This window comes from Somniosus microcephalus, chromosome 12 (assembly GCF_052327205.1).
Source record: "Somniosus microcephalus isolate GS21.2 chromosome 12, FLI_Smic_1.0, whole genome shotgun sequence".
NCBI classification, from domain to species: domain Eukaryota; kingdom Metazoa; phylum Chordata; class Chondrichthyes; order Squaliformes; family Somniosidae; genus Somniosus; species Somniosus microcephalus.
Genome location: NC_140998.1, coordinates 170,598,607 through 170,616,181, shown reverse-complemented (window position 1 = coordinate 170,616,181; position 17,575 = coordinate 170,598,607). Strand labels below are relative to the sequence as shown.

At 48.5% G+C, this 17,575-nt stretch overlaps 1 protein-coding gene across 1 annotated transcript in view; it reads right to left on the bottom strand.

Annotated features, from left to right (window-relative positions):
• Window positions 1-17,575, bottom strand: part of sptbn5 (spectrin, beta, non-erythrocytic 5) — a 781,023-nt gene that overhangs the window by 419,811 nt on the left and 343,637 nt on the right. Inside the window, 4 exon segments of the mRNA XM_086003837.1 lie at window positions 7,885-8,003; window positions 13,434-13,523; window positions 14,386-14,577; window positions 15,589-15,744. Of these exon segments, the coding sequence (XP_085859963.1) occupies window positions 7,885-8,003; window positions 13,434-13,523; window positions 14,386-14,577; window positions 15,589-15,744 (557 nt within the window).

Below are 17,575 nucleotides of genomic sequence, written 5' to 3'. Positions count from 1 at the left end.
CTGTGGGAAGTCCGGTGACAGGGTGCACTGTGGGAAGTCCTGTCATAGGCTGCACTATGAGAAGCCCTGTGACAGGGTGCAGTGTGGCAAGCTCTGTGACATAGCACACTTTGGGGTCGATTTTAACTCAGGTGTGGGCAATTGTCGGGTTCCCCGAATTTCGTGATTCCCACACGAATCTAAATGGATGTGTGAGGTTGATGCAATTTTAACTCAATTGGCCAATTGATTTCCAACATGTGGGAAGCCTTTGCAAATGGGTTTTTCATGACTGCAAGTCCCCTCCGATGACGTCATCATTGCTGCTGCATTTAAGGTCCACAGCAAGCCTTGCTTCCTCTGCAGGCTTCCAAGCTTTCCCCTTATGATGGCACAGGAGCCTGCAGGAACAATGGCCAGCAAGAGGGCAAGAGCTGTGCCTAAATTTGATGAGGCATCACTGCAGGCATTGTTGGATGGGGCTAGGGCCCACAGGGAGGTCCTGTTCCCTTCTTCAGGGAGGAAGACGCCTCCCAGTCAGACCAAGGCTGTGTGGCTACAGGTGGCTGGGGAAGTCAACTCCTTGGGGCTCACACGGCGCACCTGGATACAGTGCAGGAAAAGGTTACATGACCTTCATCGCACTGGAAAAGTAAGTATGAAGTTTCCATCACCCCCAATCTGATCCCCATTGCCTTTCCTCACCAGCACTCAGCTTTAGCAATCTCTTCCTCCACATCCCACTTGACACTCACATCCATGCACCCTTAGCCATTCCCTCTCTCTCTATGCTCACATTTGCCTAACTATTCGACCATGCAGCCCTCACACTCCCTCTCACTCTGATGCTTTGAACACAACTGACAACACACAGGGAGGGTCCTTGGTCTTGCAACCTCACTCCACCTTGGTCTTGCAACCTCACTCCTTCTTTGTCTCCTTCTAAGTATCTATGCTATGCAATCTCTACACTCACTCCTTCATTCTCACTCAGCCTCCACTTGTCTCCCTCATTGCAGGAGAAGAGAGCTCACAACAGGAGAGAGCGAGCCAGGACAGGAGGAGGGCCACCCTCAGCTCACCCCCTGGGAGGAAGCCGTCCTGGAGATTGTCGGGGCTGATACAGATGCGGAAGTTGGGGAAGGACAGACAGGTGCATCCCTACAAGCTGGTGACAGAATAGTTTTCCATCTCTCTCATTGACATTGCATGAGTCGCTGATAATGATTCTGAAGCTACATCATATGGACTTATGACCATCTGCAAAATGCAATGTGCATGTAACCTTGGCATCACATCTTTTTTCTTGACTCCCCCACAGGACTATCGAGAGCCCTCGTCCCCACTGTGCAGATGGAAGAGCCTGAGATTCCAGACTCCTCAGAGGAATCTGCAACCTCTGAGGGTGCAGCGTCAGCAGAAATAAGCGCACCCAGCACCAGCGCAGACACTCACACCTCGGGGAGACCTTCGGGACATAGAGTAATGTTGTCACCTGGTGTATCACAGCTCACAAGTGAGCATCAGCAGGTTGTGGAGACAGGGGCAGCAGTGGAGAGTCCTCGTCGGAGGGCGCAGGACTCTGCCAGCTCTGCTCAGCTGCATGTCGACCCTCTGCCTCTGGGTTCATCCATAAGATCAGAGGTGATGGAGCTCCATGCAAAGATGCAGGAGTCTCTGGCAGGTTTTGTCTCTCGGGTCACTGCGAGTGTGGAGCGAATGGATGAATCCATAGCGAACATGAGCAGAGCCTTTGTGGAGTCAGTGGCGCATGAACGCATCAACACGGAAAGGGTGGCTACCTACGTGGAAATGATTGCTGCCTCCGTGGTAAGGCTGGCTACAGTAGAGGAGAGGAGGGCTATAGCCATGGAGGAGGTTAGTTGCCAGGGTATGGAAAACATGGTGAGCGTTCAGAATAGAATGACATCTCTTGAGGAGCGATGGGCATCTATTGAACAGAGAAACCAGACCTTCATGGAAGTCCTTCTGAGTAGGACTGCCATTGCAGATACGGGTCCCCATGGCCTCCCTGATGTGCAGCAAGGTGCTCTCAAGCCACTTGCAGGCGTAGAGGGGGTGCTGACCCATGAGAGGGAGGTTGGTGGCAGGCATCAAGAAAGTGGGGGTTCCTCTCCAAGCGCTCACACTTCCATGCCACTGCAGAGCCCTCGGTCAGAGCCCCGCCGGTGTCCACACCCAAGTGAGATAGACGTCTCAACCCCTGCACAGCCGCAGGAGCAGCAGACTGCTGACGAGCCCTCACAGGCTCGCCACCCCAGAGGACGCCCGCCAAAGGTATCGAGACAGGAGCAGCAGGAAAGTGAGCAAGGGGCCTCCACATCTGCTGAAGCCACAGGGGAACCACTACGTAGGAGCACGCGTAAGAGGAAAATAAAGCACAAGTAGTCACAAGGGTAGTCACTTGGGTGAAATGTTGTGTATATTGTAAAAATGCCATCAGTTGGTTCTTGTGCATAAAAATTCTGATGGCAACTGTTGCAGTTCTGGCGTGTGTCATTTCGCGAATGGGGCTTTCACATTGAGGGCTTAGGATTACTTGCAGTTGTCAGGATGCTGGTCAAATAGCTAGGAATCCACAGGGTTTGGCCACTGTCGATGCTCAGGTAAGAAGCTGCGAGGCAAAAGAGTTTGATTTACTAGGCTAAGCAAATCTGGCCAGGATGAGTGCGTTCCTTGCATCCCGGCCAGCAATGTGCTCGCGTAATGGTGCCGCTGGTTGATGGGCCTCTGCAGGATGCTCGTTTTCGCCCTCCTCTTCCTCATCATCATCATCATGAGGAGGGTATGTGAGGAGCCACTTGGTCCTCAGGAATCTGCAAGCCACGACGCTGTGCCATGTTGTGAAGTGCACAGCAAACCACGACGATTCTGGAGACCCTGGTTGCTGAGTACTGTAGGGCGCCACCTGATCTATCCAGGCATCTGAAGCACATCTTCAGCAAGCCAATGGTTTGCTCGATTATGGATCTGGTGGAAATGTGGCTGGAGTTGTAGCGCTCCTCAGCTTCACTGGCTGGTCTCCTCAACGGCGTCATTAGCCAAGTCCTCAGGGGATAGCCCTTGTCTCCAAGTAGCCATCCGTGAAGTTGGTCTGGCAGCCTGAATAGCGGAGGCACACTAGACTGGCGCAGTATGAAGGAGTCATGGCAACTGCCAGGGTACTTGGCACAAACATGCAAAATTTCCTTCTTGTGGTCACACACCAGCTGAACGTTAAGGGAGTGGAAGCCCTTGCGGTTGACAAAAATACCTGGATTGCGGTGGGGTGCCCTAAGGGCCACATGTGCAGTCAGTGACGCCCTGTACCCTTGGAAAGTCTGCCAGATGAGCTAATCCAACCGCTCGCGCCGTCACATTTGCGCGATCCCTGGTGAAATGGATGTGATTGTGCGCAAGGGCAAAGAGGGCAGCAGTTACCTGCATGATGCAAGTGTGTGCGGCCGACTGGGAGATGCCGCTGATGTCCGCTGATGATCCCTGGAATGAGCCTGAGGCAAAAAAGTTGAGTGCGGTGGTGACATTTTTGGCCACTGGTAAGGAGTGTCCACCTGGTCCTCTGGGCAGCAGATCTTGCTGTATCATTGCGCAGATGTCAGTCACTACCTGTCGCGAAAGTTGGAGCTGCCTTTGGCACTGCTGCTCAGTCATGTTGAGGTAGCTGACCCTGTGTCTGTAGACCCTGTTTGGGGGGTATCTCCTGCGCCGATGGGCTTCCATGCGCTGGCCCCTTCTGGCCTGTGCTGCCTCAGGTGGGTGAGCAGCAGCCTGTCGTTCCTGCTGTTGCTGGTGCTGCTGTTGTTCCTGGTTCTGCTGCTGCCGTGTCTGGTGCTCGAGCTCCTCTAATGCCAAGAAGGGAAGGAGAAAAATGGCTCCCATGCTTCTGGCATACGCATCCGCTGAGGAAGCGCTGAGTGAGGGTGGCGAGAGGGGTTTCCCAGGAGTTCACACTGGAGATGTGTGTGAGGCTCCAACCTTCCACAGGTGTGGTTAAACCTGGTAAAAGTTGCCCCAGGCCTGAAACAACAAAGTCCTGCCACCTGCAAATGATGGCTGATCAAATCTCCTCTTTAATGGTTCACCTGCAGCTGATAGTTAGCAAGCCAATAGTGCTCACGCCAGGTTTCACAGGCGTGATCCCCACCAGGCGTGTTCTACGTGGGAAATGGGTTTAAAAATGCAAGGGCCTGTTAAAATGGCATTATAAAGGCTAATTATTACTGATTAAGTGACCAGTCCCACCTGTTGGAGGCAGGACTGATTCGGGACCATCAGACACGCCTGGGTTAAAATGGCTCGGGGTCGGGAACCAGGTGGGGGGGGTCCCGCCCACCAGTTTTAGCGATTTTAACCCCCCCCCCGCACGCCTCAAAGCCCGCCTCACGGCTCAGTTAAAATCGATCCCTTTGACTTCCAAAAGGCCTGCAAGGTGATTGGTTAATCTTAATGTTCTGGGGTTTCAGAATAATTCTCGGGAATTACCAAGTTGCTCCAGGGACCTATACAATCCAAAAGGCATTGGACAAGGTGCCACACAAAAGATTATTGCTCAAGATAAAAAATCACAGAAATCACAGAAACCCCACAGTGCAGATAGAGGCCATTTCGGCCCATCGAGCCTGCACCGACACATATCCCACCCGATCCCCGTAACCCCTACACCAACACATATCCCACCCTATCCCCGTAACCCCACGTATTTAATCCCCCTAACACTAAGGGTCAATTTATCATAGCCAATCAACCTAACCCGCACATCTTTGGACTGTGGGAGGAAACCGGAGCACCCGGAGGAAACCCACGCAAACACGGGGAGAATGTGCAAACTCCATACAGACAGTCACCCGAGGCCGGATTCGAACCCGGGTCTCTGGCGCTGTGAGGCAACTGTGCTAACCACTATGCCACCTCCACCCACGCCAGAATATTACCCCCAATCACGGGATTGGGGGTAATATTCTGGCGTGGGTGGAGGATTGGCTCTCTAACAGAAAGCAGAGAGTTGGGATAAATGGTTCGTTCTCAGATTGGCAACCAGTAACTAGTGGTGTTCCGCAGGGGTCAGTGCTGGGTCCCCAACTCTTTACAATCTATATTAACAATTTGGAGGAGGGGACCGAGTGTAACATATCAAAGTTTGCAGATGATACAAAGATGGGACGGAAAGTAGTGAGTGAGGAGGACATAAAAAACCTGCAAAGGGACATAGACAGGCTAAGTAAGTGGGCAGAGATTTGGCAGATGGAATACAATACTGGAAAGTGTGAGGTTATGCATTTTGGCAGGAAAAATCATAGAGCAAGTTATTATCTTAATGGCAAGAAACTGGAAAGTACTGTAGTACAAAGGGATCTGGGGGTCCTGGTGCACGAAACTCAAAAAGTTAGTATGCAGGTGCAGCAAGTGATCAAGAAGGCCAATGGAATGTTGGCTTTTATTGCTAGGGGGATGGAATATCAAAACAGGGAGGTATTGCTGCAGTTGTACAAGGTATTGGTGAGACCGCACCTGGAATACTGCATACAGTTTTGGTGTCCATACTTAAGAAAAGACATACTTGCTCTCGAGTCAGTACAAAGAAGGTTCACTCGGTTAATCCCGGGGATGAGGGGGTGGTCATATGAGGAGAGGTTGAGTAGATTGGGACTCTACTCATTGGAGTTCAGAAGAATGAGAGGCGATCTTATTGAAACATATAAGATTGTGAAGGGGCTTGATCGGGTGGATGCGGTGAGGATGTTCCCAATGATGGGTGAAACTAGAACTAGGGGGCATAATCTTAAAATAAGGGGCTGCTCTTTCAAAACTGAGATGAGGAGAAACTTCTTCACTCAGAGGGTGGTAGGTTTGTGGAATTTGCTGCCCCAGAAAGCTGTGGAAGCTACATCATTAAATAAATTTAAAACAGAAATAGATAGTTTCCTAGAAGTAAAGGGAATTAAGGGTTACGGGGAGCGGGCAGGAAATTGGACATGAGTCTAGGTTCAGAATGGTCATGGCCCTGTGGGTAGTGGAGTGGGCCCAGGGGCCGTGTAGCCTGGTTCTGCTCCTACTATGTTCTAATTCTGTGTTAGATTTCAGGAGATGGTTTTATTCCTGTTTCTGGCTGGGGTGGAGATCGCCTTTACAGAAGGTAAGTACTGTAGAAAATATAGGGACAGAGTGATCTCCTGGAAGAATTTCGATCGCCTAGATGGGTCGGAGAGGAATTTCTCAGATTTTTTTCTCCCAAATTGGCCATTGAGTCTTTATCTGGTTTTTCGCCTCTCCCGGGAGATCACATGGGTTTGGGTGGATGCACAGTGATAGAAGATTTGAGGTTAGGATCAGATCAGCCATGATCTTATTGAATGGTGGAGCAGGCTCGAGGGGCCGATTGGCCTACTCCTGCTCCTATTTCTTATGTTCTTACATTAATGACTTAGACTCAGAAACTGAATGTAAATTGATCCTATAAAAATGGACTCATACAAGGACCAATTAGATACCAATATCAGGGGGTAGGGTCTTTCTGAATGGCAGAGTTAAGATCGGCTGAATGGCCATCTCAACTGTAATTTTCTTCATGAGCAAAGTGACCGTAGCTCATCCTTCTGTTCAAATTCCTCCATGGCCTTGCCCCTCCCTATCTCTGTAACCTCCTCCAGCCCTACAACTCTCTAAGAACTCTGCATTTCTCCAACTCTAGCCTCTTGCGCATCCCACACTCCCTTCGTCCCACCATTAGCAGCTCTGCCTTCAGCTGTCTAAGCCCTAAGCACTGGACTTCCCTCCTTACACCTCTCCGCCTCTCTCTCCTTCTTTAAGATGCTTCTCAAGACCTATCTCTTGGACCAAGATTTTGGTCTCCTGACCTAATATCTCTTCATGTGGCTCGGTGTCAAATTTTGTCTGCTGACACTCCTGTGAGGCGCCTAGGGACATTTTACAACATTAAAGGCTCAGACTTCTAGTGTAACGTTTTTAACCTTTCCCCTCCTCCCTTCTTGAATGTGTATTCAACCAACTGCCCATTTTTCCCACACGTGATCCTGGAAACTAAACAAGATATTTTCTACTGCAGTATCATTGGTTTTACAGTCTAACTGCAGAAAGCAGGGGTGGGCAATAAGGCAGGCAGCGGTTCTGCCATCTTCCCGTGGCACACAGCCACTTCCAGGAATTTCTGCTGGAAGTGATGGAGGCGTTGAATATTTCTGCCCTAATAGGGGGTGGGCATAATCAAATGGGATGGTAATGGCCATATGGACAGCCAAAGGTCATATGACATATTTCCCATCATTAACACCCTCTGGATCGAGGGGGATTGAAAATTAAATCCCCTCATGGAATGTAGTCAATTACGGGCCATCAATTGCCTCCCTCTTCTTTGCGAAAATCTTCCCTATCTCCCTCAGGGAAGGACGCGCAGATACAGATGAGAATCCCGCTGAGAAGCTGCCAAAATGATTGAAATGAGGCAGAACCCTGAAATCCGGCAGGAGTTAGGGGCAGAATGAACGGGCGGATGCAATGCCAGACAGCCACTGAAATGGGACATTGCAACTGGAGAGTCAATGGAATATTCGCCCATGGGGGGCCCGCACCTTGTCCTCACCTAACATCCACACACAATTACTTTCCAGCGGGGGTTACTGGATTACGATCAGGAGCAGGGACCCTTGCTTACTTTGCCCCCACCCCACCCTAATTCAGGCCAACCGAAGCCCCAGCTGTAGTGGCTCAACAGCTAACTCAGCACAGACCAGAAGAGAATCTTGGGACCCTCATGTATCTCTCAGCTATCCGTGTTTTAGTGTGCTGTGAGGTGAGGGCCGGCAGTGTTGGGGAATGGGGAGCTGCTCTGGCCGGCTTGTGACAGGAGTGTGAAGAGGTCAGGCCAACCTTTCGTTCAGCTGCTGCTTGCGTCGGTGAACGGTCGCAACGTCATCTTTATTCTGCTTCTCCAGCCGGGTGGCCAGGCTGTTGATGGTCTTGATGTGAGCATCATCCACTGTCACGTCCTACAAGAGATCACAGAGTCAGGTCAACGCGCAGGCGTTACTGGCACAAGCACGGCCACATCAAAGGAACCGTCCTATAACACGCGTCATTTGTAAAGAAATATTCATGATGCTGAGTTCCCATATATTTCTCCACTCTTGTTTCCCTGGAGGCACGCACCAACTTCAGCGAGAAGGCGACTGCCTGACCTGCACCAATACCAGGAGAGCTAGGTAGGCTCTGGCCAAGCTGGTTGCTGCCACCTCGTGATGACAGGACTGAGATAGGACACTCGGTGGGATGGGTTACTGAACTCGCGTCTCACCGAACCCTGGCTGCTCCAGTCACCGGTGCTGCTGCACTATGCAAAATCAAGCCAGCTGTCTGGTTATCTAAAAGTAGCCAAGGAATACCATGGATCGGTTTGTCTCAGGAATACGGCACTAATTCACATATTACTCACTGGTACCTTCGCTGCTGAAGTAGCTGTTCCGCGTCAGATGAAACAGAGATATCACACTCTGTGGCACAGTGCAAGGAGTTGTCATGCCAGTCTCCTCAGAGAGGATCTTCCAAGTACTTCACCAGGCTGGGCAGTGAAGATCTTTCAAACCAACTTTATTACAAATAAGAAAGTGCGTGCTTCCTTAAAGCACGCAGACAGACCTGGGTTTCAATCTAGAACAGTTAAATTGAAAATCTCCCCTGTCTGCCAGATCTAAGTGTCACAAGTGAAATGAGTTTGTCTAACCTCAATTTATCACCAACAATTGGCATTATATGATTGTTCCCACTCAAGGAGCCTTAAGCATTGCTGGCTTGCAAAATAAAAAAAATCACAAAGGCACAGGAAGGGTTAGGGTGAAGCACATTAATGTGACAGTGTAGAGGGAGCTTTACTCTGTATCTAACCCTTGTTGTACCCGCCCTGGGAGTGTTTGATGGGACAGTGTAGAGGGAGCTTTACTCTGTATCTAACCCGTGCTGTACCTGCCCTGGGAGTGTTTGATGGGACAGTGTAGAGGGAGCTTTACTCTGCATCTAACCCTTGCTGTACCCGCCCTGGGAGTGTTTGATGGGACAGTGTAGAGGGAGCTTTACTCTGTATCTAACCCGTGCTGTACCTGCCCTGGGAGTGTTTGATGGGACAGTGTAGAGGGAGCTTTACTCTGTATCTAACCCATGCTGTACCCGCCCTGGGAGTGTTTGATGGGACAGTGTAGAGGGGGCTTTACTCTGTATCTAACCCGTGCTGTACCTGCCCTGGGAGTGTTTGATGGGACAGTGTAGAGGGAACTTTACTCTGTATCTAACCCGTGCTGTACCTGCCCTGGGAGTGTTTGATGGGACAGTGTAGAGGGAGCTTTACTCTGTATCTAACCCGTGCTGTACCTGCCCTGGGAGTGTTTGATGGGACACTGTAGAGGGAGCTTTACTCTGTATCTAACCCTTGCTGTACCCGCCCTGGGAGTGTTTGATGGGACACTGTAGAGGGAGCTTTACTCTGTATCTAACCCTTGCTGTACCCGCCCTGGGAGTGTTTGATGGGACACTGTAGAGGGAGCTTTACTCTGTATCTAACCCGTGCTGTACCTGCCCTGGGAGTGTTTGATGGGACAGTGTAGAGGGGGCTTTACTCTGTATCTAACCCGTGCTGTACCTGCCCTGGGAGTGTTTGATGGGACAGTGTAGAGGGAGCTTTACTCTGCATCTAACCCATGCTGTACCTGCCCTGGGAGTGTTTGATGGGACAGTGTAGAGGGAGCTTTACTCTGCATCTAACCCTTGCTGTACCTGCCCTGGGAGTGTTTGATGGGGCAGTGTAGAGGGGGCTTTACTCTGTATCTAACCCATGCTGTACCTACCCTGGGAATCTTTGATGGGACACTGTAGAGGGAGCTTTACTCTGTATCTAACCCGTGCTGTACCTGCCCTGGTAGTGTTTGATGGGACAGTGTAGAGGGAGCTTTATTCTGTATCTAACCCGTGCTGTACCTGCCCTGATCTCTTTGCACTTCCCCTTCTCCCAATCTATTGCCATTCAAATAATAATCTGCCTTCCTGTTTTTGCCACCAAAGTGGATAACCTCACATTTATCCACATTATAGTGCATTTGCCATGTTTCTGCCCAATCACCCAACCTGTCCAAATCGTACTGGAGTTTCACGACATCCTCCTCACAGCATACCCTCCCACCCAGCTTTGTGTCGTCTGCAAATGTGGAGATATTACATCCAATTCCCTCATCCAGATCATTAATATATATTGTGAACAGCTGGGGTCCTAGGACCGATCCTTGCGGTACCCCACTAGTCACTGCCTGCCACTCGGAAAACGACCCGTTTATTCCAACTTTTTGCTTTCTATCCGCCAACCAGTTCTCTATCCAAGTCAATACCTTGCCCCCAATCCCATGTGCCTTAATTTTGCATGCTAATCTCTTATGCGGGACCTTAGCGAAAGCCTTCTGAAAGTCCAAATACACCACATCCACTGGTTCTCCCTTATCTATTTTACCAGTTACATCCTCAAAAAATTCCAGTAGATTAGTCAAGCACAATTTACCTTTTGTAAATCCATGTTGACTTTGTCCGATCCTGTCACTGTTTTCCAAGTGCTCTGCTATTACATCTTTTATAATGGACTCTAGCATTTTCCCCACTACCGATGTCAGGCTTACCGGTCTATAATTCCCTGCTTTTTCTCTACCACCTTTTTTGAATAGTGGGGTAACATTAGCTACCCTCCAATCCATGGGTACTGTTCCAGAGTCCATCGAGTTCTGGAAGATGATCAGCAATGCATCTACTATCTCCAGGGCCACTTCCTTAAGTACCCTAGGATGTAGATTATCAGGCACTGGGGATTTATCGGCCTTCAATCCCGTCAACTTCCCCAACACCATTTCCTACAAATACTGATTTCTTTCAGTTCCTCCCTCTCATTAGTCCCTATGTTCCCCGACATCTCTGGGAGGTTATTTGTGTCCTCCTTTGTGAAGACAGAACCAAAATATGTATTTAATTGGTCTGCCATTTCTTTGTTCCCCATTATAAATTCCCCTGATTCTGACTGTAAGGGACCTATGCTTGACTTCACCAATCTTTTTCTCTTCACATATCTATAAAAGCTTTTACAGTCAGTTTTTATGTTCCCTGCAAGCTTACTTTCATAATCTATTTTCCCCCTCTTAATTAATCCCTTTGTCCTCCTTTGCTGAATCATAAACTGCTCCCAATCCTCAGGTTTGCTGCTTTATTTGGCCAATTTATATGTCCTCTCTTTGGATCTTATGTTATCCCTAATTTCCCTTGTTAGCCACGGTTGAGTCACCTTTTTTAATTTATTTTTATGCCAAACTGGGATAAACAAATTCTGTAGTTCATCCATGCGATCTTTGAATGTTTGCCATTGCCTATCCACCGTCAACCCTTTGAGTGACATTACCCAATCAATCCTACCCAACTCGCGTCTCATACCATCATAGTTCCCTTTATTTAAATTCAGGACCTTGGTCTCTGAGTCAACTACTTCACTCTCCATCTTAATGAAGAATTCTATCATATTATGATCGCTCTGACCCAAGGGGCCTCGCACAGCAAGATTGCTAATTAATCCTTTCTCATTGCATAATACCCAGTCTAAGATTGCCTGATCCCTAGTTGGTTCCTCGACATATTGGTCCAGGAAACCATCCCGTATACACTCCATGAATTCCTCCTCCACAGTATTGTTACTAATTTGGTTAGCCCAATCTATATGTAGATTAAAGTCACCCATGATGACTGCTGTGCCCTTATTGCACCCTTCTCTAATTTCCCTTTTAATGCCATCCCCAACCTCTGCATTACTGTTTGGGGGTCTATACACCATTCCCACTAACGTTTTCTGCCCTTTGGTATTTCTCAGTTCTACCCATACAGATTCCACATCATCAGAGCTAATATCTTTCCTTACAATTGTGTTAATCCCCTCTTTAACCAGCAATGCTACCCCACCTCCTTTTCCTTTTTGCCTATCTTTCCTGAATATTGAATACCCCTGGATGTTGAGTTCCCAGCCTTGGTCCCCCTGGAGCCATGTTTCCGTAATCCCAATCATATCATATTCATTTACCTCTATTTGCGCTGCTAATTCATCCACCTTGTTATGGATGCTCCTTGCATTAAGACACAAAGCCTTCAGGCTTTTTTTTTAACACTCTTAGACCTTTTAGAATTATTATTTACTGTGGCCATGTTTGTTTTAAACCCTTGATTTCTCTGATTGCCATCTTTGTTTTTCTCCTTCCTGTCTTTTGCTTCTATCCTTGTTTCCCTTTCCTTTGTCTCCCTGCTCAGGTTCCCAACCCCCTGCCACTTTAGTTTAAACCCTCCCCCACAGCACTAGCAAACACTCCCCCAAGGACATCGGTCCCGGTCCTGCCCAGGTGCAGACCGTCCGGCTTGAACTGGTCCCACCTCCCCCAGAACCGATTCCAATGTTCTAGGAATTTGAATCCCTCCCCCTTGCACCATTCCTCTAGCCACGTATTCATTTGAAGAATCCTTCTATTTCTACTCTGACTAGCACGTGGCACTGGTAGCAATCCTGAGATTACTACCTTTGAGGTCCTATTTTTTAATTTACCTCCTAACTCCCTATATTCAGCTTTTAGGACCTCATCTTGTTCTTTACCTATATCGTTGGTACCTATATGCACCACGACAACTGGCTGTTCACCCTCCCTTTCCAAAATTTTCTGCAGCTTCTCCGAGACATCCTTGACCCTTGCACCAGGGAGGCAACACACCATCCTGGAGTCTCGTTTGCTGCCGCAGAAATGCCTATCTATTCCCCTTACAATAGAATCCCCTATCACTATAGCTCTATCCCTCTTTTTCCTCCCGTCCTGTGCAGCAGAACCACCCCTGGTGCCAGGAGGTTGGCTGCTGCTGCCTTCCCCTGTTAAGCCACCCCCCCTAACAGTATCCAAAACAGTATAACTGTTCGAGAGGGGGATGACCTCAGGGGATTCCTGCACTACTTGCCTGCGCCTAGTATTCTGCCTGACGGTCACCCATTCCCTTTTTGCCTGTGCAACCTTTACCTGTGGTGTGACCACCTCCCTAAACGTGTTATCCATGACTTCCTCAGCCTCGCTAGAGGGAGCTTTATTCTGTATCTAACCTGTGCTGTACCTGCCTTGGGAATGTTTGATGGGACAGTGTAGAGGGAGCTTTATTCTGTATCTAACCCGTGCTGTACCTGCCCTGGGTACCTTCAATGTTGATAGGTGTGTGTAGCAAGTAGAAAACCACTGTATATTAATTGCGTTCATCCTATTGTGCAAAATTCTCCCTAAATGTGTGAAAGGAATAGTGGTTGATAATGCTCAGCATGCAACTGAACGGACATAGGCTCAGTTGATATACCTGACATGTCACGATGCTCTGAGGCCCATACCTACCCCTGCTCCGCGGAATTTGCTGAGCTTTTTCTGCAGCTGCAAGCAGTGCTCGTAGTCCTTGCCGGCATCGCCCACATTGATCATCACCTCCTGTTTTTGTGCGGAAAGAAATGGGATGGAACGACAAACGCAGAGTTAGGAAATGCAGTCCTCGGCCAGTGAATGAAGTGTATTTTCCACAGCAACCGACGACTGATTCTATCCATCGGTAACAGATTTAACATAGAACCCCATCCCCCTCCCTTCCCCAGGAACCAGGTCAGGAGTGGGCGGGTCACAACTTGGACATTTCCTGTATAACTCCCCCCAATGGCTGAGTACTCCACCCAGGATGGTAGTGAGCCGTACAGACCAGAGCTCCCAGGCCAGTGCTTAACCTGCACTCGATGCCCGAGTCAGCAAAAGGAAAATCAGCCCGGGTTCCCTCTGTAACCTTTTCAGGTCTTTCTATCCTTATTGTAATTTTGTATTTTTAGTCACCATCATCGGTGAGTCCCGGATCCCACTGATCATCTCCAATAGCCCTGATATGCAAGGTAAGCTATCAATAATGAACACGGAATATTAAACACACTGATTAGCCACATATGGAGCCCATAAAAATCACAATCTGGCATAAGAGTAGAAAAGAACCAAAAGCTAAGAGCGAGGTGGCCTCTTTAAATGTACAGCAACACCGAATGCTAGCTGAAGAGGGGCATGGTTTATCCAGAGCCTAAGTAAGGCAGTGAGGACATCACCAGGTCACGACCACCCCGATTAAATTTGTCGACAGAATTGATGCCCCAAGATGGGGCGGCCACGATAAAGGCCAGCGTCATGGGTAACCACCTCCGCCTGAAAATTACAATGCGTTCCCACTGGGAGAACTGAATGAATTTGAAGCCCAGTACCTGCGTGCACACCCACCGAATCTCATGATCATTGTACGGAGAATTCCCACCACTCCTACCTTTTCTCTGATCCATGCTTCAACCTGTTCAACTTTTTGCAAGAATTCAAGGAAATCCCGGTTGTCCTCCAACATCTTTCCACGTGCAGCCACTGCTATCTTCAGCTGCTCCCAATGCTCCAGCAGCATCCTCATACCTCGACGGATCTCGCTGGATTTGGGGTGGTGTCCAGACAGCAGCAGCTCACCTGTCTGTATTAGTGTAAATCCAAGGGACATAGTGAGGGGAACTTCTTCAAAGCAACGCAACTATACAGCAGTGACATAAAGCACAGGAAGTAACAGCAATACAGGAAGTACTGTGTGACGAGAGGTACAGGTGACCCAAATAGAAAGACTTGCATTTACATAGCACCTTTCACAACCTCAGGACGTCCCAAAGCACATAACAGCCAATTATGTACTTTTGAAATGTACAGTAGTCACTGTTGTAATGTAGGAAACGTGGCACAGCAAGATCCCACAAACATCAATGTGATAATGACCAGATAATCGTTTTTTTTAGTGATGTTGGTTGAGGGATAAATATTGGCCAGGACACCAGGAAGAACTCCCCCACTGTTCTTCAAATAGTGCATTGGGATCTTTTACATCCATCTGAGATGGCAGACAGGGCCTCGGTTTAATGTCTCATCTGAAAGACGGCACCTTCAACAGTGCGGCACTCTCTCTGGAGTGTCAGCCTGGATTATGTGCTCAAGTCTCTGAAGTGGGACCTGAACCAGCAACCTTCTGACACCGAGGCGAAAGTGCTACCCACTGAGCCACAGCAGACACAGAAGTATTGCACAGGACAGGAAGTACTCTGTGGCACGAAAGAAACAGGAATATACATAAAGTACAGCATGACATGGAGAGTACAATGCCTCCCTAATAAGCACAAAGGAAGGAGAAATCCTGGTGGATGTACTCTCTGCTTAAAGCACTCCTTCATTTTACGGAGAACAAGCGACATGCAACTGATGGGATTAAGGCCAGGTCATACCTTGCTCCCTGAGGGGCTGCTCCCTGGTGTGAGAGACAGGGAAGGTCCCTTCCCTTGGGAAACAGCTGTGACCATGAGCTGAATAGGAACAGATTTGGGCCGAGGGTGAGAGTGTCACACAATACAGTCTGTGCAACACTAGCAACTCACCAAGTGGACTTCACGTGCTGAGGATAACTACTGTCTCACAGATATAGAGAAAGGAAGGTAATCCTTACCCCAGTAACACTTGTAATAATGGCCTGATGGGCCAGGATCTCAGCCTCAAAGGACTGGTGTTTCTGCAACAGCTTCAGCTTGTCCTGCAGGTCACTGATGCCCGCAGAGGAATTGTCTTTTAACTTCTGCATCCTCTCGCTGATCCAGCTCTCCTCCTAGAAAGAGGAACAGAACACAGACTGAAATGGTAGGCAGGAGCAGCAGGAGGCCATTTGGCCCTTCTCACACGTTTGCTGGAGTTCTCTGGGCTGCTTTTACACACTCCTACTTTTCTGCTTTGTCCTAACTTCTTTTTATATTCTTCTTTCGGTATTTATCCAGCATATTTTTGAATGCAGTCAGCAATTTAGCTTCACGCTCCAACAGCATTTTTATGAAGCCCCTTTCTGTATCTGCTGCTTGTTTTGAGCATTTGGCCTCGTGCCTTCCCTTTACCCACCAATACAAACCATCTAAAGTTACCTTGTCAACAACAACTTGCATTAATACAGGCCTTTAATGTTGAAAAACATCCCAAGGTGCTTCACATGCAAAGTGGTTATGTTACTGGATTAGTAATCCAGAGGCCTGGACTAATGATCTAGAGACATGAGTTCAAATCCCACCCCGGCAGCTGGGGAATTTAAATGCAGTTACTTAAATAAATCTGAATAAAAAGCTAGTATCAGTAACGGTGGCCATGAAACTATCGGATTGTCATAAAAACCCATCTGGTTCACTAATGCCCTTACCCAGTCTGGCCTATATGTGACTCCAGACCCACAGCAATGTGGTTGACTCGTAACTGGCTTCTGAAATGGCCTAGCAAGCCACTCAGCTGTAAAAACAACCGCTACGAAAAACAATAATAAAAAAACCGGACGGACCACCCGGCATCAACCTTGGTACAGGCTACAGACACGACAACAGCACACCCAGCTCAGTCGACCCTGCAAAGTCCTCCTCACTAACATCTGGGGACTTGTGCCAAAATTGGGAGAGCTGTCCCACAGACTAGTCAAGCAACAGCCTGACATATTCATACTCACAGAATCATACCTTTCAGCCAATGTCCCAAACTCCTCCATCACCATCCATGGGTATGTCCTGTCCCACCGGCAGGACAGACCCACCAGGGGTGGCAGCATAGTGGAATACATTCGGAAAGGAGTGGCCCTGGGAGTCCTCAACATTGACTCCGGACCCCATGAAGTCTCATGGCTTCAGGCCAAGCATGGGCAAGGAAACCTCCTGCTGATTACCACCTACCGCCCTCCCTCAGCTGATGAATCAGTACTCCTGCATGTTAAGAACATAAGAATTGGAGCAGGAGTCGGCTATTTGGCCCTCCGAGCCTGCTCTGCCATTCAATAAGATCATGGCTGGTCTTCTACCTCATCTCCACTTTCCTGCATTATCCCCATATCCCTTGATTCCCTTAATATTCAAAAATCTATCGATCTCTGTCTTGAATATACTCAACGACTGAGCCTCCACAGCCCTCTGGGGTAGAGAATTCCAAAGATTCACCACCCTCGAAGTGAAGGCATTTCTCCTCATCTCAGTCCTAAATGGCCGACCCCTTATTCTGAGACTGTGACCCCTGGTTCTAGACTCCCCAGCCAAGGGAAACATCCTCCCTGCATCTACCCTGTCAAGCCCTGTAAGAATTTTGTATGTTTCAATAAGATCACCTCTCATTCTTCTAAACTCAAGAGAATATAGGCCTAGTACGATAGCAAAATACTGCAGATGTTGGAAATCCGAAATATAGGCCTAGTCTACTCAATCTATCCTCATAGGACAATCCCCCCATCCCAGGAATCAGTCTGGTGAACCTTCGTTGCACTCCCTCTATGGCAAGTATATCCTTCCTTAGGTAAAGAGATCAAAACTGTACACAATACTCCAGGCATGGTCTCACCAGGGCCCTATATAATTGCAGTAAGACATTTTTACTCTTATACTCAAATCCTCTTGTAATAAAGGCCAACATACCATTTGTTT